This window comes from Erithacus rubecula (assembly GCF_903797595.1).
Source record: "Erithacus rubecula genome assembly, chromosome: 3".
Classification (NCBI taxonomy): domain Eukaryota; kingdom Metazoa; phylum Chordata; class Aves; order Passeriformes; family Muscicapidae; genus Erithacus; species Erithacus rubecula.
The window spans coordinates 18,090,703-18,112,814 of record NC_136689.1 but is presented as its reverse complement, the minus strand read 5'-3'; the positions used below and the strand labels follow the sequence as shown (position 1 = coordinate 18,112,814).

The window sequence follows — 22,112 nt, the reverse complement described above, 5'->3', positions numbered from 1 at the left end:
ATTGGGTCATATAAGTGCTTCAGGTCCATTTTCATTTTTGCCTTTACATGAGTTGACAGGCACTTAATGCACCATATACCCTTTTTTCCCCACAGAAAGCATGTATATATCTATCAGCAAAAATATTATTAATCTCTCCTACTTCCTAAAGTAGTTTTAAAAGGAGCCATCTTGGTAGCTTCCCTTAGGATCTATTCAATTTGCAGTACTCTTTCTGTGAAAACTGAAGTGGGTGGTGTACGGACAAGAGAAAAGAGAAAACTTTGACCTTGTCAAGTCACACTTTCAAGCCAGCACTGTAACACTCTACACATCCCAGACACTGTTCTTCTGAGTTAAATATTCTTTTCTGATACACAACCCCTAAAAATGTATACCTAAAATGTAGATTCTGTATGTTCTATTCCTATTAAATCAACAGCCCAAACCTAAATATCAGATTACAGCACAAGTCAGACACCACATTTTGGCTTCTTTAGAACATTGGTTGAGGCAAGTCACTCTCTCCTCAGAATGGTTTCCTCTCCTGCTAGCCAGCTTTCTCACAGGAGAAATATCACTCTTTACACCCATGTACCCATGAAGGGACAAAGCTGCTATTCAGACACACTGTCCCAGAGAGAAACAAAAAAAAATTTCCATCAAAGTAAATCTGACCCTGTTACATTGAAGCAATCAGATCTACTCCAATTTAAAATGTCTTGTACTCAATCTGTGATGTTTATATAATGTTTATATAACTGATCCACAGTTATAAAAATCTATAGTAGCTAAATCAAGAATTAGCTAGCTAAATATTTTTAAAAGATGTTCTAGCATTTTGTCCTATAAGCATAGTCAATAACAATATACTGAGCAGTTTTGGAAATCTATCAGCAACGGAAAAAAAGAACATCAAAAATTCATCTTTTATTTTTAAATTCTCTCCTCACAGCTTCCTCGTTACAGTATACTGGAGCCTAGTTTTGTTCAAACCAATTAAACTGCATGGGAGTGGGCTACAACCAGAAAAAATACCACATTTTCCTGATGAAATTTTGAAAAACCCCTTTCTAGGGCCTATCCTTTATGCCATCCAAGTGCTCTGAAAATCTCATTCTTCTGTGACAGATAACTTAGGGTACCTGAGTAATCTCTGCTTTTCTATTATTTTGTGTGCTTTTATTATTTGAGCCTTGAATGGGCATGTGCTACGCTGCACATATTTGAGAAAATATGTATCATAAAGGCATTTGAAAAAAGAAATTAAAATATGAGGATACAAATAGTAACCATCACTTACATCACTTATTAATTCACTGCATTTTCGGGCCAGTTCCATATTTTTGTCCTCAATAACAGGCTTGAGGAAGACCTGAAAGAGAAAGGTAATTATTACAGGTTTAATGTCCTAAAGAGCAAAAATAGAAGGAAATATGTACTTTGCAAAACTATCGGGGTATAACTCACCTTTTCTTCTTCTTCCCAATCCCCATTTTCATCCTCCCTGACATCCTGAATGGCAGACACTCGCATTTTAATACTTTGTGGGAAACAATGAAAACTCTTAAAAGGTTCAGTGCTGCAGGAAACAGCTCAGACCCTCCAGCAAGCCTGGAATCAATGCTCCATTTGTGTCCTCCACTGCACTTAACCCTACCACAGCTCCTTCCTTATTTAGGCAGCACTTGACAGTCTTTATCTGAACAATTCAGAGTGAGTGAACTGAAAGGCAATGCAGATGGCCTTGCTGGCTATCACCCACAGCAGAGCTAATGCTTTCCTACTGATAAAATATAATTAAATGACCTATCCCCAGCAACTATTTTTAAAATTACTATGAACACAAATTACTGTGATGCAGTTAATTTGGAACAAAAGTAATTTAGTAAAATCAACAGGACTGAAAGGGGAACATTGACTCTAACTTTATGGGAAAACTGCCCAATTGTAAGATTCAAGGCATCAGTGACTCCAAAATCAGCTATCACAAAACTTTATTTTACTGTCCCAATAATAATGCATCCTGTTTAAAAAACACACTATTCTCATTTTCCAGTAGATGTAACTGCTAGTATATTTTTTCAGAATTACTTCTTTTCCACAAAGCTTATAGAATTCCTTAAATTCTTTTGATAATCATGTCAGCTGCAGGTTAAACCTGTGCATACACAGATACAGACAAGTCTGTATTACAAGTACACATGGCCATGTATTCACACAAACATGTTCCTTCACTCTTACACAGCCATAGTCTGTAGTCTAAAAACCAACCTTTTTCAGTATGAAGTCCTCACTCCAGCTGCAATGAAACTGAAAAATATTCTTATGTTCATGGGTGCAGTGACAGTGTTTACTTCTGTAAAGCAAGCAGGAACATATTACAAGACCAATTGGAGAAACCAGCATTTTAATATCATTTTCTTTCTAAACTGTAGCTTGTATATTTCTCATTTTGTAGAAGTGATGATTTTGAACCTCATCTAGCAAAGTCATTCACCTCTATGCAGCTTTGCAATCAGGCAAATATATAAGGAACCTATGCTTTTAAAAACCACTCTTTAAAGAATTTTAAGTATATGTGCTCAAACACAATGTCCAGAGTTTATTTAAAAGCACAGATTTCCACAGAAAAATAATCATTTCAAAGATAAGAAAAAATACAGCATTTGATTTCTAAAATTTGGAATAATTAAGTATTAAGAACAAAGGCAAGAACTGCTTTCAGCTTAAACCAAGAGAGAGAACTCTTTATACATTAATAGTACAGAAAGCTTCAAGCCTTTATATTCCACTCTCAAATATCAGCCCCTAAAGTTCAGGTTTGAACCTTCAGTATTGCTGAAGTTCTGATTTAAACCTGAAGTCTATTTTTTTGCATAGGTGAGAATTACATGTGATATATGCTGACTGCTTTTGGAGTTCAGGATGTTTCATCCTGCTGGAAACAAATGGTTTACTCTTATGAATATTCACAGTAACAGATCTCTTTTGAAGATTATGGCTACAGCAAATATGTTCCTAAACAACAGACTCATGCATGACTTTATGGACCACATATAAGGAGACAGAGTACCTACAAAAGTGTCAGACAGAAATGCAGCACTAAGGCTTTGGGATTTTTGTGATAATATTGACAATACTGTATTATTTCAGTGCAGTTAATTTCCTTTTCCTTCCTACAATTAATAATTTTTTTAAGAGGAGACATTGAAAAATATTTAAGAGTGTATAGAAAAGTTATTAGTTGCTGCAAAGTTTGCTGAACATAGGGAAAATTTTTGCTATTTTTTGAACTGGAAAGCAAATATGGTTAAAATTACAACACCAAAGCTGTTTGTGTTTTGGGGCAAAAGGGAGATGTTTGGTTTGTAACATGCTTTTAACATTATATCTGGTGAGTTTTCAGCAGCTGGACAAACCAAAACTTATATATTAATTCTGATTTTCCTGCAATGGCTTCTTCATAATCAAAATCTGAGAGATCACTTTTGGTCAGCTGTGAAGTGATCAGGCAGTTGGACTACAGAGTCACTGGAAGTCCCTTCCAGCTGAACTATTCTACTCCATTCCATTCTATTTTCTTCTACTATCTGTAAGAGCTTTGATACAATTAATTTTTTCTCATTTTTGCATTTTTGATCTTGGTCAGGCATAACTAAGCATTCAAACACCCTGTTCCCCCATGTAACCTCCGTAATACAAGGATTACAATACATCTGCTATAAGTCATTATACTAAAGAAAAATATAATACTATGTACAAAGAGAATAAGGGGGAAAAATCACAGAATCAGCTAACCACACACAAGTTACTCAACACAAGTTATTTCAAGTTTTCACATAATAGATGCAGCAAAATACTATATGACACAGAAACCTGTCTCTTTTTTTTTTTTTTTTCAGCTCCCTCAAAACACTGAATGCTATCAGAAAACATTTACTGTATAAATAAAGCAAACCTGCAAGTTTAATATATCCAGATATAATTCAGGGAAGAATTTGCTAGGAGCATTAACAGTTGCATTGTTTAGAAGTGCACTATGACTCGATTAGCAGCCTGCAAGTCAAGAAGAACCACAGAAAGGCTTGGGTGGGAAGAAACTTTGAGGATGGATAATCCAGTTCCAAGCCCCTGCCAAGGGGAAAGGTGCCACCCACTAGATCAGACTGCTCAGGGCCCCATCCAACCTGGCCTTGTTCAAGTGGCCTTGAACACTCACAGGCATGGGAAAAATGCTTTAGCTACTTCCATGGGAGACAATAAATAATCTGGAAACAGCAGGAATGTTTGGCACTGCAAATGTGTATGCACATTTCCAACGTTTTTTAAAGTACTATAAAAATACTAAATCTAATCTGAATAAAGACATAGTTAAAATGCTGAACTTTTACATCTCCAAAACAATTACAAAATTTATTGTACTAAAGATTATTTTTCACCTACAAAACCTTCAATTTTACCAAAACCTTCAAACTGACAGTTCTGAATCATGTTCTGCTATATATAATGGAATAATCCACAATCTTGTGTTCTGGCATGAAACAGCACAGATTAAGCAAAATCCAATTGTACAGAATTTTAAGAAAATGCAGTAATGGAGTGCTAAGATGTGTATCCACAATACTTATATGCACACAGGGCATGGCAAAAATTAGAATTTCTTATTGCTTTATAGATACCTTAAAATGTGTACAAATGGGCTCTTCAGGGAAGTACCCAATGTAAACTAATTCAAATTTTGTAAGAAAATGCTGCATAGCTCCACATTTCTACTTCCGTGCACCTGCAAGGATATTTCACATCTTTGTTCAAATTTAGTCCATAGTGTTTACAAAAGCACTGTACCTGCAACACACAACCTTTGCTTGTGCTATGAAAGGAGATATTTCAGTGTCCCAACACCTAGAGCTATCATTCCGTGGCAGTGTACTATTTTTTGTCACAGAACATTACTCAAGTACTAGATGTAAACATGTCTGCTAAGGAGACAGAAGAGGAAGGAACACGGGGCATAAACAAGCCCAAATCCCCCAAGTGGGAGTTGGCCCAGGGTGTGGATAGTTCAGGTGCACAGCTGGGCAGATTTCCCACTTTGATCACACACAGCTGAGCCCACATCTGGCCAGAGCCCCACCATCTCCTTGTCCCTTTACCAGTATTTCAAGAAATACATTTGGGAATCATTAGTCCAGAAAGTTAAAAGGCTTCATCTTGTTTCAGGCCCTGATACACATAACAACTTAGTGATTTTCAGTTCCAGCCCTGAATAAACAATATCTCTGGATTTCTTTGGCATAATCCCTACAAGCCTTCTGATATATACAGTATTTATATGCACTGCTGGGCTGAAAGGACTAGTCTACCACTTCACAGAACAGCAGAACCCATGTTTGTTTTGGTAAAGATACCACAAACCTACAATCTCAAATTTATTTAATGGAGAGTTTTTCATGGGGTACTTGAACACAGGCTGCAAATTAAGAACCAAGGTATTACAGCTGGAAACCTGCACAGCACTATACTGAGATCTATGTACATGATGAGTATACTCCTTTCAATTCTGGACTGAAACCCTAACAAAAATAGAGGTAGTCCTTTAGCTATTCTGTTTCAAATCACTTAAAAATCAATCCACAGACTTCCCTGAAATTAAAATTTTGTTCTTACTGGACACACACAGACATCACTGAAATAACTACAGTTAATTCAACATAACACAAATGGTGATGTCTTTCCAAAAGCACACAAGGCATTTTTAAGTGCTGAGACTTAAACACTTCTCATTTCTAGAAATACTCAGACTGAAAAGTCCTAGAAGCCCTCCATAAGGAAATTCACAGTTAGGCTATCAGCACCACAATCACAAACACAAAAATGCAAGGAATCCCAGCCTGCCAGTTTTAACGTTGCTGGACATGAAAAACCAATTCACATTAACTAGAGAAATTCAACAGATGACTTTAAATAGAGAAAAAAACTTCCCCACGAGTTTGTATCTGGCAGATCATTAACAATGCACTCATCAACAGCACTTAAAAACCTGCAAATACCTTATGGCCCTGAGCTGGGATTTTCACTCAGTAAAAGTTCTTTTATTTAATGTTTTGGTAAAACTGAGAGTGGCAATGATCTTTTTAAGGACAAATACAAATGAGATGTTAGAATTCCGACTTTTGAAGCCTAGAAAACCTAATGAATTTTCAGTGCCTAATAGATAAAGAAACACAGACTTTTTCTGTAAAGTCACATTCACAGACATTGTCTAGCCTAACTGGATTTTGATGTCAGAGCATTTCAGATGTCTCTATGTTTCACATAGAAATTAGTTTCACATAATAATACTCAATCTAATCTAGATATCAGAAGCCATGTGACCTGAGTTAATAAACTCTTTCCCATACAACTCATTATCCTGAGAAATGAACTCATTCAGAAGGGAGAGTATTTATCAGGCCACAAGACTGTGCCATGCATATAGTCTTAGCTGTGATGAGGAACAATACACTAAAATAAACCAAAATAAGCCATTAAAATAACCCCAAAATCTCCACTGCATTTTTCTACTAATATTGGTATTTGCCTACTGTGTTTACACAAAATTAAGCCTCAAAACAGTATTTTCTAGGTGGGATACACAGTTTTATCTATATTTTCCTGGTTTTTTATTTGTCAAGAAATGAAATCCTCAACAATGAAGGAATCAGGTGTTTCCACCCCCTCAAAATTTTCATTTTAACCACAAGCCTGAAAATCTATCCCTCCTACAGCTCCTTCTGCAAGCTGATGGATCAGGAGCTGAGATGCCACATTTGATTGCACTGCAGCTGTTTAACCCACTCCACCTGACTGCTGTGGCATTTCCCTTTCTTGTCATAAAGCCCTTGAAGTGTTCACCTAGTGTGGCAGCCCAGCACAGCTAACAGCTCTGGGGCAGAGCACATGAGCTCTTCAGCACTCCCAGCTCTTGCCAGCACATCACAACCATCAATAGTCTGGATATTTTATCCTATTACCTACAAAATGCAGAGCCCCAAAGCTCCTGGGTGCTGCATGGCCAAGAGCCCACAGCTCCTGGTGCCCTGTAACCAGTGAGGGCAATGAACATCCAAGCTTTCCCTCTGCCCTGCAACTTGAGGCTCAGATTTCACCAGGCTGTTCTACAGAAGATGGCTAGAAAACAAAATTATCAGGTGTGAGGTATCATAAAAGCAAAATCACATTCAGCAGAAGAAGGAGTTACAGCTTTTCTCTTAATGCAGAAAGGTTTGGCTAAAAGATCAAAGTTCCAAAGTTCACAAAATTTGCATTTTATCAAAAACTAAATCCTTTGAAAGAAAGAGACAGGAATATATAAAGTTTGAAAATTTTATTTTTCTATAAATCCCAGCTAAGATACTTAATGATTGTAGGTGAAAGGTATAAAGCCAGTAATAAAAACGTTCCATTTTTCCTCAATAAATCCCAAAAAGCTAAGTGTATTTCCTCCTATGACTATACATTCATATACAGTTTACTGTAATCTGAAATAATAGAAAATATGCATTTATTTTATATAGAGATTCTTAGTTCTTAGCCATACAGATCAGGCACATTTGCTTGCCAGGATTTTTTCTCGTAGCATTACATTGAATTCAACTGCCTGAACTGACTGAATCTCCTGGAGCAGGAAGAGAAAATTCCACATTTCCTATAAATTTAATTTTCAGCCTATAACCCTCATTTAATGAATGGAGTTTTCTAGAAACTAAAGTCACAGTGGCTTATTTTAGTTGTATTTGAGTTTTTTCTTCTTCATATTTCATGTATTTTAGTAGTCCTGACACTGTAACTATCTGAACAGAACAATACCAACACCATAAGTAACAAACATCTCTTAAAAAAACTTTTAAAATTTTACTATTCTGGAATACTTCATGTTACTGTGATTCTCAGGTAAGTTACATTTGCATCAAATTGCTACAAACAGTCAACTCCAGCACAAAACCTACATTCTCCATTGATAGTTATTTAAAATAATAGCCTTAAAATTTCAGAAGAGTCTTCAGAAAACTCCCCAGAAGATATATGCAAAACATACAACAGTTCTATTATGCTTAAAATAACCAATTCTTAAATCTCATTTGGAGGGGGGAAAAAATTACTTTTTTTTTTCTATTTTGTGAATTGTGCCCATCATAAGATTTTAATGAGAAAACATGTTACACATACTTTGTGTCCAGGAGTACTTAAATCTGGAATGTCAATCAAGTTTCTCTTTCAGCCTACTGTTCCATGCACACCAGGTTAAGACAATGATACAAGAGCTGTGCTATGAATTTAGCACTAAATTCAAAAACAAAGCACATAATATAAAAAAGATCCACAGTTTTCAAGAGAGAGTGTTTATAAAGCCTGATGGATATCTCATTCTTCCCAAAGAAGCTGCTGTCAAAATAGTCTAGTTAAATAGAGTGAATATTAATTTTTAAGTTTAATAATATTAATTTTAAGTTTATCATAGGCTACAATGGATTAGGAAATAAAACTGTTAATAGCCCTGTACTGAACAGAGAACCCTGTACTATGGGATCTCTGAACAGCCTAATCCTGTAATTGTGTTCATGGCTGTAATTGAGGAGAGCAACTTACAAGTTCCTAAGTATTGACTACAGTGTTGAAGAAAATACACTAAAAATACAATAGCTGGCAATAGTAAGTCACAGGAATGTTAGAGCCTTATATACATTCTGTTTAACAATGATATACACAAGTTTCCATGACAACAGTGAGAAGAGGATAAAAACATCTTCTATCATTCCCTGAAAAATACTTTTCTGCTTATATCACTGATGAAGTGGCAAGTACCAAATTTAGAAATGTCAACTTGCATTTAGTAATATATTTTTATATTCAAAGAAATGCAGATTATAATTTTAAAGGACTTAATTAAGTATCTGAACCAGATCAAAATATTTCTTATCTGATGTTTTATCTTTTAAAACAAGTTACATCAAACTTATCTTTTACTTTAGTCATGGTCCATAGTTTAGCTGCAAAATTTCCGCTTAAAATTTTTTTCCCCCCTGGGAATTCTCTTTTGCATGAATCAAATAAAAGCTGATCTAGCAGTTTCCAAATAAAAAGTGAAAATTTTAGCAGAAGAAAGTCTTATTTTTAAATTGGCCTAATTTTTCTCCATCATTCACCAAAAAAAAAAAAAACAAGAAAAAAAATTACATAAAGCAATTATATTTTATCAGTAACTTAATTTGCTTTCACATTAGACCATTATCTTACTTCTAGTCTGAACTGTTTTCTTCAAATCAGTAGTGTACATAAAACTGGAATTTCTTGCTTCAGCTACTTTTTAATCACTCCTGTGACCTGGTTACTCTTACAAACAATTCTAATGACAACAGTGGAATTTAAACTTGGGAGTTATCTCAACACAGATACTTCTAGGTGAACATACTTCTCAATCTATTAAGAACATTCATAATACTCATTAAAATGCCTGTTCTCATATTTTACTGTAGGAAAAATAGTTCCTATAAATAAATAATGAAAACATAACCCCAAGATTCTCTTCATATAACACAGTATATCTAAGTTACCATTTAAATAAGCACACTGAAATACAATCCTTCAAATCAAAGAAGGCTAATGCCTGCACTATATGAAACTCCACAGTAAGCACCTCTTGAAAGGAGAACAGCAAAAGAAATTATATGGCAATGTTTTGTACACTACAAATTATACAGAAATACCATCTTTGGATTGGATTGCTTGTTGCTGTTAAAGAGCAATAAATACTTTTAACTCATACAGCTTCCTGTGGTTAAGATTTAAAGAATTTTATAAATAGAGGGATAAAGCTTTTGATAGAATATACAGACACAGAGCAAGCCAAGTTCTCTCCCTATCCTCAGGCATTTGAGGACTAGGCTGGAGTCAGGCTTAAGTAAGAACAGCCATGGATAAGTAAGCCTGACCAAAAACCTGCTCCTGATCATGCTGCTCATTCAGGGCCAATTGACAATCATGGTTTGAACAGAGGTTTGAGAGGTGCAGCAGACCTGATTTGGGGAACAAACTGTCTGAAGTCTCCTTTGAACATCTGGAATTTTGTGAAGAGGGTAAATAGCTGCTGGAGTGAGCTGCTCCTTACTACATACCTGAAAATATATGATGATTCCATCATTCTGTTTTACAAGGTGGAAAACAGGGAGCCATTAAGCAAAGCAGCATCTCCACAGTAAGAAAGGAAGCCTGCAATCAATCAAGATTTCTTGACTCCCAGCCCTACAATTTTAACGCTGATACCATAGAGCTTCCCAACAGGATTTTTCCTGGCTCTTTTTCAGTGATATTTCTGTTAAGTAATTTTCAGCATAAATTAACTCTTAACTTATAATACTCAGAGTGTTGAAGATTGGGGGATTTTTCTAGAACATCTTGCTATCTATTAAATAAATGTTAGTGATTATATAGCCTAAAAAATAAGAAAAGAAAAAGTGTGAGGAGATCAGGACACAGAGCAGTTCTTTAATTAAGAACCTTAAACTAAATAACAATTAGTAATTTAATGTAAAAGATTCCGTTAATGTGCAGAATAGAGTTAGAATAACAGCATAGTTACTTGCTATGTAAATTAATTTCATCCTCTGTTCAGTTATCAGTAGTAACTATTCAGCATGAAAAAGCAAGATAACCTCGCTGAAATTTTGCATATAGAAAGACAAAGAAAATACCATGTCCTTTCCTGGTCATCTGATGTCTAAGTTAGAGTTATATGAAGTTGTTTTTATGTTGAATTTAAAAGAATGGGTGACATTAAAAAGTTATTTTCAAGTCTAGTTTGGTAAGTTTTTATTTAAATTGCATTTTTGTAAATATTTATTCATTTTCTACATACAAAAACCATCACCAGAGAATTAAATTATGTCAGGGCCTAAGGCCTAGCTTTGAAGAGCTTTTAGTCTTTTTATCTCTTTGAGGATCTCATGGGAAGTCTAAGCCTGCTTTCAGCACAAAAACCTCCAAAGCCTGAGGCTGCCTCTGGAAGAATTATATTTGCCTTAAGGTCTGTGGTAAATGTATTTTGGCAGCTTTACACTACAGCTAAAGAAATTTCTCAATCTCATCAGAAAAGTGTAGGCAATAATGATAATCTGTAATACAAAACTGCAAACCCCGGGGGCGGGAAATGCCTAATCTTACATACACGGATGCTATTCTACAGCCCCAGAAGTAACTACACATTTCACTTACTTTCAACAATTTCAAACTATCTTTTTGCAAGAGGAAGATGCAGCTATAATATGCTCCATGTAGACATTCAAAATATGTCAGACTCAGCTTCTGCAAGCTTATATTTAAATCCTAGGATATTAGCATCCAGTAGTGCACAGTACTTGACTAATGCTATCCACAGGGATTTTTTAAGATGTCAGAAATTTCTACAGCTAAAAAGCTGAGGTAAAAAATGAGTATCAGGGCACAAGACATGCTAATCTCATGTTGATTGTAAAGCTAATAATGAGTTTAATCTCATTGTTTCACCATCATTAAACATAGAAACAGCCTTTGGAGCAGCAGACAGAACTGAGACAGTCCTTAGTGTGTGATATCACAGGAGACCCTTCTCTGGCCCATGACCCCTCTGTTCTTGTCCACACCAGGGTGCAGCTTCAGCAAAGTGCCCACGAGTTCAATATCAGAACTTTAACCATGAGCATTTACCAGAACTTTTACTGGTGGGCCAGACCCAACAGCTTTTCTCAACATTATTTGGTAATAACATCATGATATCAAGGCAGAAGGAGATATGATATATCAGCCTAGAAACGTTTAAAGTCTAAGGACAAGATTAAAATCTGAAAAGTGTGTGCTAAATGCTCATGAATTTTGATAACTATTTTATTTTAAAAACACGAGTTTGTGATTTTTGAAATTAAAGTGGGTTTTTTGTTATTAATCTCTTTCCAAAAGGACAATAAATTGTCAGACATGAAATTATTAAAGATCTTAAAACAGAGAATAAATAATTACCCTTTTGTACAGACCAAGTGTAGAGAAGTGACACACCAATCTCTGTGACTCAACTTTTTAAGAAGTTTAGGGTCACTTCAAGTAGAGAACTCAACTTAGAAAGTTTTTTTTAAATCCTTAAACAAGTAAACATGTGTAAGTAAACCAGAGAAAATACCTAAGTATTTTAAGTCTGTATACATGTATAATTACCATTAATGATACATTCTCTGTCTAGAGACAAACAAAGTATTAAGATTTAACTTCACAAACTTCAATTAGATTTTTCTCTGAAGGTCTGCTTCTATCTGCATCTTAACTGCAAAATCATTATCTTTATCCCAGCTTAACTCAATAGATGCACAGATACAAGTTAGGCAAGCAGATAGATTTTGTTCATATGTAGAAATCTAGGTGAACTTCTGTATTGTCCAACTTAATCACTTTTGTTACATAAAAGTCTATCAGTCTTTGCTACTTTGCTTTCATTTGAAAAGCAGTGAACTTTGTTGTTACATGCGGTATAAAAATGATTTTCAAACACTGTAGGAGTGTGGACATTCCTCATGGATTTTCTGTCCATTAAATTGTAATTCATTCTGCTGGACAGTCAAATTAATGATATACTTTTATTCACTAGTCATTGCTTATATTCTAGCCACAAAATCAAAGAGTATTTAAAACTAAACATTCTCTGAGTTCTATAAAAAAACGACAACAACAATTTTCTTCCAGTGTAGACAGTCATTATCATTCCATCAATAAGGACAACACAACTAATCCCTAAGGGTCCAGTTCTACCAAACCAGAATTACGTTTAACAGCAAACACATGAGAAATTCTCTGCCACACAATTCTCTTGTGGGAAAATGGCAGAATCCATAAATAGTAAAAAATATTACAGGGTCTCAGCACTCACTAAATAACCGTTTCCAAGCAGTGTAAAACAGCATCACTGGCACCTTCATTATTATGTTTGGAGAAACAACAGCCTAGTTACTTTCTCTTTTTCAAGATCTGTATTTTAGTCAAAAACATTAATATTTACTTGTACAATGCAAAGATATTGCTGAAATTACAGTTTAGCACATATTTCTTTACTCACTTTAACACTACCTGACTTTTTACAGACTACACTGAATTGAAGTTTACTGCTTTCAATAATTCATTTCAAGATAATCTTATTTATGAAAAACCAGTCTCTTTATTAACATGTCCATTTCATGCAAGCCCTGACACAACTCATTCAGATACAATATCTTATATACATTGATTACCAATGCAATAATTATAGGTATTCCAGAGCTAAAAACTGGTTTGTTTGGAGCTGAGAAGAGCTTGGAAAACAGATCAAAGTTAACAGAACTTTAAAATCAATTTGGTATAAATAGAATATCAGATCATTAAGCAAATTTCAATCTAGAACTAAAATGAAGGTTTCCTTCTTTTACAACATGTGCTATACACAGTACAAGTTCTGTTTATTGCACTCTGAACTGCAGATTCTACTCTGACAAAAAACAAATTTATTCATTGGTATGGAAAATATCTATTCATATATCCTCCATCCATGGGAACAAATAATTTGGAATACAAGAATTTTCCTCTATAGCCTACTATATACTTAAATATGCATTATTTGTCTTAATTCAAATCTAAACATATGATAAAAGATTTTCACACCTTTTCTCATTATGAAAGAAAAAATATTGTGTTTGAGTCAAATTATGCCAAATATTATCTGCCAGTATTTAAGATTCATAAAGATGCAGAATTATTTTCTGTGTCACTCACTGAAAAAAATCAAAGACAGTGTATATCCTGGTTTTAATTGGACATCCCTCTGTTTTTCCACATGGTTTCTTAGTTTCCCATCACCTTGTTTCAGGACATCTAGATGTCCTGATCTTTCATTTAATAAATATAAAACAAAATATTTCATATTTTTAAATAAATAAGAAGGCTTTGTTTAAAATCTATCACCCACAGAGAAGTTGTTCTGCATTTTGCTGGGCAGTCCAGTGCAATATGTGTTCAGAATGATGGACTGTGTTTGGAATCAAGAGAAAAACAGAGTGAGAATTGACATTAGTAAAGTTCTTCTGCTCTGAGTGAATATTAATGACTTCTGTTTAGCCTTTCATTAAAAATTCATTCTGAATCCTATGCTATTGGAAAAAATTCTGCACTTGGAAATAAAAACTCTTGCTATTGTTGAATCTGAAGCTGGCAATGGCTTAAAAAATACACACTTTAAAGCACGTCTTTATCTTCTGGAAAGTCTTTCATATGATAAGTTCAAATCTCATGCCTTCCTTGCCTCAGCATGTGATTTTGAAAAAGTCTCCTTGCATCTCTACTCCTAAACTCAATTAGAAAAATACAAAATAAACACATTTTAAGGCAATAACAATTGTGAACGACAAAGAAAATAGTGCATTAAAAGAAAGAATGCAGAGTTACAAAAATCTAGAAAACAAAATATTTCTTAACCAGGGGCAGTCCTCAGCTCAACCATACACATTTTTGTCAAAAATTTTAGACATAGTATTGCAAGAAATTTAACTTACGTTTAATTTTTGACCATACTGTTATAATCCCTTCCACTTTTTTTTTTTTTTTCATTGCCAAACTCAACTGCAATGAGACTTTTCCTCTCAGGTGAAATAGCTCATTAAATGATGTGTTCACAAGAGGCAATGTATTTTATGTATAGATGTTAATTCCTTTCAGTACTCTATCTGCTTTAGCTCCATATTTTTTCCAGATACAAAAACATTTTTGTGGGGAAGTGGGAAAAAGGATGTTTATTTTTCCTACAGATAGCTGTAGCCACATGATTTCCTCCATACCACTGTGGCTTCTCATTCTTTTTTCCAACATCTATTCACCAGTGGTGCTTGGCTGCACAAAGTCCCCACTATCATTTCAAATTTATGGAAGAAACAAACAGAAGAAAAAGCTGGCAGCACAGAACATTCATTCTTCTTCCAAAATCTAAAGCTGAACACATTTGTGAAAATAAGGCACTGTTGGATACTTTCAATAACATGTTATTGTATATGTATGGTGCATTTAAAAATGTTTTTTACTTAATTCCTACAGCCAGATTTCCTTTACTGAGGACTGCTGCCACAGTATGTGTTTTGCACAGGACGTGGTATGAAAGCAGTTCAAGATGTCAGAGTGATTGTTGTTTTTCTGCCTCTGCCCTCCCATCCTGCCTCCAAACCTCTGGATACACTAAACCAGGCTAAGCTCCTCCTGGCCGGAACACAGCTCCAAGACTCACACTTCCCCAGGTCTGCTTAGTGTGACCGTAGCTGATGGCCAAGCTGTACCAGCCCCTTCTCAGACACTGCTGCAGCTCCACTCAACCATTCAGAGTCTGGATGAGACCACCCACACAGAAAACAGGGTGCATCCCATGACAATGCAAATCAGAGCTGGTCTGGCACATCACAACAGGGACAGCAGCAGCATGCTGCCTGCACCAGAGTGGGACTTGTACAGCAAGGAGAGGGAGAGGGTGGAGGGCAAGAATGGTCAGCCCTCCCAAAACTGCCATGATGAGACAATCACAGTGAAAACTGCAAAATATTGTTCCACTGCTCACAGCCTCACCTCATGTCTGTTCCTGCATCATCCTCATTCCTCTCCTGCTGCTATCCTCCTTCCATAGGTGCCGCATGTGCAAGTCTCCTAAAACTGCACTGCCCCCTCTGGCCATGTCAGAGTTTAGACTTCAAACTATTTCTTTATATACCAAATATTCACCAGTGCAAAGCCAACCAGGGTAGTTTAATTCTATATAATTATTAATTACCCACTTTCTGGTCAATGACCTTTTCCAGATTGGCCCTACCAGATGCTGGCATACAGTAAGACAACTACTCCTACAGTGAATGTATATGGCCATGACCAGAGCAGAATACCTTACAGAGAACATACTCAGAGAAGCTCAACTAAATTCATACTTTTCTACATCATAAAACAGGGACAACACTACTAAGAAAGATATGAAGCAGTGAACATCCATTTTCAAATTAAATCTGCAAATGATTGTAAGCACACAAAAATCAGATCAATTTGCTCTGGAGATCACAGCTTATCACTCCTCAGATAAGAGCTCTACTTTTAGAACCAAATAAAAACCCTTCACAAAAGCAGTGTAAAAAACACACTTCTCCAGAAAATTCATACATTGTGTAGAATTTGAAAAGGTCTAGGTCAGCTTTCAAATCAGTTCATATAAAATGACACAAAATCAATAATAAGAATTGAGAAAAAGCAGTTTTCTGGTAAGGAGTCAGAGGAAAAATTACAGGCCCAAGCAGGAAGTCCATGGCAAATACTTTTGATGGGCCAAAATGAGCCAAGATTTGTGGGAAGCTGGAATGAACTTCGTGTTTCAGATTTACATCTGAAGGTCACTCCTGGATACACAATCATGGGGTGGAATGACAAGAGCTGGACATTGACAATACAGCAAATGCAGTAGTTAGGTTGTTTATAAAAATTTAAATATTATACATAAAAATCTGAATGTGATTTAGAACTATATTACTACACATATGGCCTTTACAGAGGATGCCAAGACAAACTGAAATTTGACATTTCCTGCCTAACCCTACAAATGTATGTCAGCATCATCACAGTAACATTTTCTCTAATATTTTGTATGTAATTTTCTAGTTTGTTTTCCTAAAAGCTAAGAAAGCAGGAATTCCTGTACTGATACTCACATGGCCCCCACCGAGGTTGCAGCATTTAAATCCATCACACAGATCTCTGCCTGAGCTGAGGAAATAACAGACTGTCATGTCCTTTGCCAAACATCTCAGTCTGCCAGTCTTACCAGGCTCAAAATAGCCCTCCTGCCAAAGTTAACAGTTTTGTTATATCTTTCCCCAAACACTAATGCTTCTTTACAAACTGATAGTCCCAATTTCCTTGTCCTTGTCCTAATATTTTAATGTCCTTCATTTTCACTGAAAAATAGCTAACTTCAATGCTAACTAACCCTAACTTCAATGCTCTTCTTTTTCAGCTTTCTTCAATCCTCTGCAGTTTCCCACCGTTTGTTTTCTGTCTCCTTTACACAGGAATCACCTGCAGGCAGAAGACTGTTGAGGCATTGATGGTACAGAGGGGAGAAATTCCCTATTCCTGTTTCAGACTTGGTCCAATATGCAGAAATGCAAAATCCAGCGGAAAATGTGGAGGAAATTCTGAGTACCTGTTAACAAATTATAGTCATGCTTCATTCCTAAAGCAAATTAGACACAGACAAATAGACAAACACTCATTCATCATACAAATCCTTCTCCTCCTCTCTTACTAAATTTCTCTCTTTTTTTTAACAACAATAGCAAATGCAGCTGAAAAAAATATGTAAGTTATTTTTTAAAAATAGGTCATTTATTAAAACAGAAGAAAAGTAATTTATATGCTTTCCTTAGCTTTGAAAGAGCTGATCCAGGATGACAACTAGCATGGATATTTTAAGTTCCACATAGCAGTCTGACAAAAGGAATTTGGCAACAGACAGTATCATCAGGTCTAAAAGCAAAACCTGTGCCTCCAAGCTCATCTTTGAACTCCCTGGCAAGTACTGCTGACAAGTTACTGTACTTGGTGGAGAAATTCCCTGCACAAAGAAAGGAGAGTTATCAGCAATGGAATCAGGTAACCTTAGCAAAACTAGATGAGAAATCATCATCAACCTGTTACTTTTGACATGGAAATGATACACAGCCCCCACTACTGAAGAGATTCACTGCTTTCATCTGTATTCACAGACTCACAGGATATTCTGAGTAGGAGGGCATCCAAAAGGATCACCAAAACCCAACTCCTGGCCCTGCAGAGGATCAGCCCCAAGAGTCACACCACGTGCCTGAGAGCATTGTCCAAACTCTTCTTGAACTCTGTCAGGCTGGTGCTGTGGCCACTTCCCTGGGGAGCTGTTCCAGTGCCCAACAACCCTCTAGGGGAAGAATCTCTCCCTAATATCCAACCTAAACCTCCTCTGACACAGCTTCAGGGCACTCCCTCAAGTCTTGGTCACAGGAGTGAAGAGATCAGTGCCTGACCATCTTCTTCCCCCTATGAAGAAGTTGTAGATTGCCATGAGGTCTCCCCTCAGTCTCCTCCAGGCTGAACAGACCAAGTGAGCTCAGTCGTTCCTCACACAGCTTCCCCTCAAGGCCCTCCATCCTCATGGCCCTCTTTTGGACACTCTCTAACAGCTAAATGCCTTTCTCATATTGTGGTGCCCAAAACTGCCCACAATATTCAAGGTTATAATAATGTTGATTTTAGAAGTTAACTTGCTCATCATTGTTCTGAACAAACACACTAAACAAATTTTGTTACTTTACATGCATTCAAACAAACAAATAAAGTTAGTATTTGTCTTCAGTTGTCCCTGAGTTACAGGCATGATGACTTGAGTCCACTCCTATCCAAAGCAGTATATCCAACAGTAACACGTCACTTAGGATGACTGCTGTTTCCAATGGAAATGAGATCTTGGCAAGTGCTGCCACTTCATTTAAGATCTTTTAGTAAACAGCATAAAATCTTGCAGAGGATAAAAGTAAACTCTTTTACTGGATATATTGAAATGTAGTAAGAAATACTGAGATTTAGGAGTATTTCATTTATCACACTGTACTTATAAACAGAAAGAACCCCAAAAGGTACGTTGTCTTATGAAAAAGCTTGTTCTCAATTTAAACCAAGAAAATAATATTGTATTTCTGGACCCATTTGGTGCTTCCTGGGTACATCTTATTGCAATGCACAAATGCAGCATTAGGATGGAAATAGACCAGAGTAAGATAATCTAATTTTAACCCAAGAGCTCTTTCATTTCTTGTTCCAGGTCTCTTTCTCCATTTCCTCTCTGAATCTTTCATTAAATACTCTCTCTTTATTTTTGTCCAATAAAAAAAGAAATCAAAAGTTATGAACCATGAATGTCACCAGACCACCACAGTATTTGTGAATATGGTTAATCTTCCTACTCTGGCATTCCTGTTTCTCTAATTATGTTTGTATTCTTAATTGGTATCATATATCTGGTTGAATTGTAAACTGTGCTTCCAGATTTTTCTGGAGTATTGATGAGTGGTCATTATCTGTGATTATGTCTCCACTGTGCTGGGTTCTAAGATCTGCCTTAAACTTCCTTCCCCCAAACAGCTTCTAAAAACAAACTGATGTCAATGTTCATCAAATCTTGAATGCCATCACTTTTCTATTCTCAGCTCTGTAATTGTTTTGCACAATTTGGATTCTGCTAAAAATAAACATGAAAGTGTAATCATTCATTTACATTTCTATAGTTTTCCTTGCCATAGGATGCCAACTCCTCTCAGATGTGAATGGCACCTTCTGTTTCATACAGGGTTTTTTCCTTATCTAGGAAGATTATGAGTTGTCCAAGATCACAGAAAAGTCCATGGGACATGCAAAAATATCTGAGTCTTTGAACATGGGACTGCACATCCTCTTCCCCACTTGTATCTTTTCTGACCAACACTTGATTAAATTTAGTTACAGCTGTATTCAGAATATCCCAGAGCACAAAGTCCATCTGTATACCTTCCATTGCCTACCATTTTGAGATCCTTTTTTTTGTCTTCACTCTGCTATGAATTTGAAACAAATTTTCCCCACTCACTCTCCTTTAACATTTCTAAATTTTTGCAAACTTTATGCAAAAGCAAAAAAAACAAAACAAAAAAACAGTGGAACAAACCTGACTGTGAAACCAATTCCAATTCCTTCCTTCATCATTTTACACTATATTTTTCCCCCCATGAAGTGTATATATAAAATCATTCTCCCAACTCAAACAGAGAGATTTCACAAAAGTTAAAATTTAAAATTAAAAATTAAATTTAAGATCTGTAAACTGCAGGTCTCAAAAGTGCTGTTTAATTTGAGAAGCAATCATATCAGCAGTTCTAGAACACCCACAAGCAGGAGGTTCACTTTATTAATATTCCACAGAATTGGCTATACATAAGTAGCACACATTGCCCAAAAAACAATTGAGTCCTTCCCCTTTATAATGGAACCTGCTTTAAGCTTTCTCCAAGAAAAACTAATCTGGACCATATACAATATTCACTACTGCACACTGATACCAGAACTCTGTATTGATCAATGTAATTTCTTTAAGTTATAATGCAAGCTTACATTCCCCTCTAGGCATCTTTCGAAGGGAGCAGAGCCATTGGTAATGACATTTTCCATACAAATGCCAACTTATGCCACAATGACACTGAGTAAGTGACTACAGGCTGCCAAACTCAACAGAAAGGTCAACACTAAAAAAGATGTTCCATTTCATTTGTAGTTCAAAAGACTACAAAAACATGGTCAACACTAACACTACTGAAAAGGCAAATAAAAATCCTATTTTGGGGGGCTTTATGTTTGAATCGGTGCAGATGCACCTCAAAGTAATTGCTTTTCCTTCATTGTGCTGTAAAAGTTTTGCAAAGCTCTATAAGAGCAATCAGAATTGCTTTAGATGTAGGTTCAGTTAACAGACGTGATAGACATTGCAAACATGCACTAATAAAACTAAAGAAATACTTATGTGGAGACTGTTCTACTAAGTACTGAAACTGCAGCTAAAAATGTAAATTATATTACTATATTTTCTCAGTCTTCTGTCAATGTACCTATCTGGAAGTTAAAACTGAAGAAACATAGCACCAGAATCCTCAGGGCCCAGACAAAGCTGTGTGAAACTGGAGTTATGACTGAAAGTTTGTGTCAGTAACTTGGGAGTTAACCAATTTTTCCACCAGTCCCAGAAAATACAAGGTTTGATTTCCCACAGTCTTCTGTTGTTCAATGCAATCCCTGCCAGCTGTGGCATTGGTTCTCTGAAGGTCTCTACACCAACCCCACACCTCTGGACATACCCCAGAATTTCCTACATCCCATCCACAACATAAGCAACCACAGCCAGGGCTCTGCCAGATTCATCTTTCTCAGCCAGATTTTAAAAAATAATAATAATAAAAAAATCTATTATCCTGAAATAAATTATAAACACAGAATATTCAGAGTTGCAGTTAAAATTAAAAAGAAAGCAGTCCTAAAATCCTGAATTTTGGCCAAGAGACCACTGTGATATTTACTTTTAACCTAGGAAAACTCATAAATTTCATATAGTAGTTCCTACACTGCAGTATATAGCACAAATACATAAATACATTTTTCTGTAATTACAGCTGAAATTAAAAAGCCTTAATCTATCTTTATTTTGTTATCATTTAATAAATTTTGACCTGGCAGTGACACAGGCCACAGCACTGCAAGACAGAATACCAGGGCTGAGAAATTTATATTCATTCTGTCTATTTCAATTACTACAGAGTTTTTCCTTGGGGGAAGAACAATAGAAATTTACTTCTTGTGGCATGGTCCTCATATTTTCCAGCAATCTCAATCTATTTCCATTCATTTTCTAGTATTTACTTTGCAAAAAAAAAAAAATTCATAAAGAGGAAACTGAACTTATGGCTCTAATTCTGCTTGGAATTCTGTGTAACGAGTTTTCACATCCCTAGGGATTTCCATCACTGTCAGTAGAGCAGTCTACGTATATATATTTTATATAGAAGTGTATGCATCAGCAGAGATCAAATTACCTTTAATTAACACTTAACTGTAATCATATCAACACATGTGGAGCAAGAGTACAGCCCAAGCATCTTTAGAGTAACTTAAGACATGTAACTAATTAGTTCTGTCTTTAGAAAGTGACAAAATATTATTTTCTCATAGGAATAATAAGGCTTTTGTTTTCATACTTTTCAGGTTTTTTTAATGCAGTCTCTGCAGCTACAGTCCTGCAATGAGCTCAACACAGGTCAAGATCTGCTTTTGTTCAAAGCTCTAAAAACTTCATTGCACAGGCACAATCATGCACTCTTATGAATTTCCTTACAGGAGCAATGCTTAATACTGTGATCAAAATTGTACACAATAGGACATGCTAAATACAAATTACCTATTTAATTTACCTATCTAAATACAAAATATCTATCTAAAGGAAAAAGTACATGTCGCTGAGTGGCATTTACTAGAAA

General features: G+C 35.8%; 2 protein-coding genes across 2 annotated transcripts in view; both read right to left on the bottom strand.

Moving 5' to 3' along the window:
- LOC306800659 (nebulette-like) overlaps window positions 1-2,330 on the bottom strand; it is a 52,829-nt gene extending 50,499 nt beyond the window's left edge. The window contains 4 exon segments of the mRNA XM_079302908.1: window positions 1,283-1,354; window positions 1,450-1,494; window positions 2,254-2,273; window positions 2,276-2,330. Coding sequence (XP_079159034.1) covers window positions 1,283-1,354; window positions 1,450-1,494; window positions 2,254-2,273; window positions 2,276-2,315 — 177 coding nt within the window. The 5' untranslated portion in view covers window positions 2,316-2,330.
- LOC306800660 (LIM zinc-binding domain-containing Nebulette-like) overlaps window positions 1-22,112 on the bottom strand; it is a 248,841-nt gene that overhangs the window by 88,524 nt on the left and 138,205 nt on the right.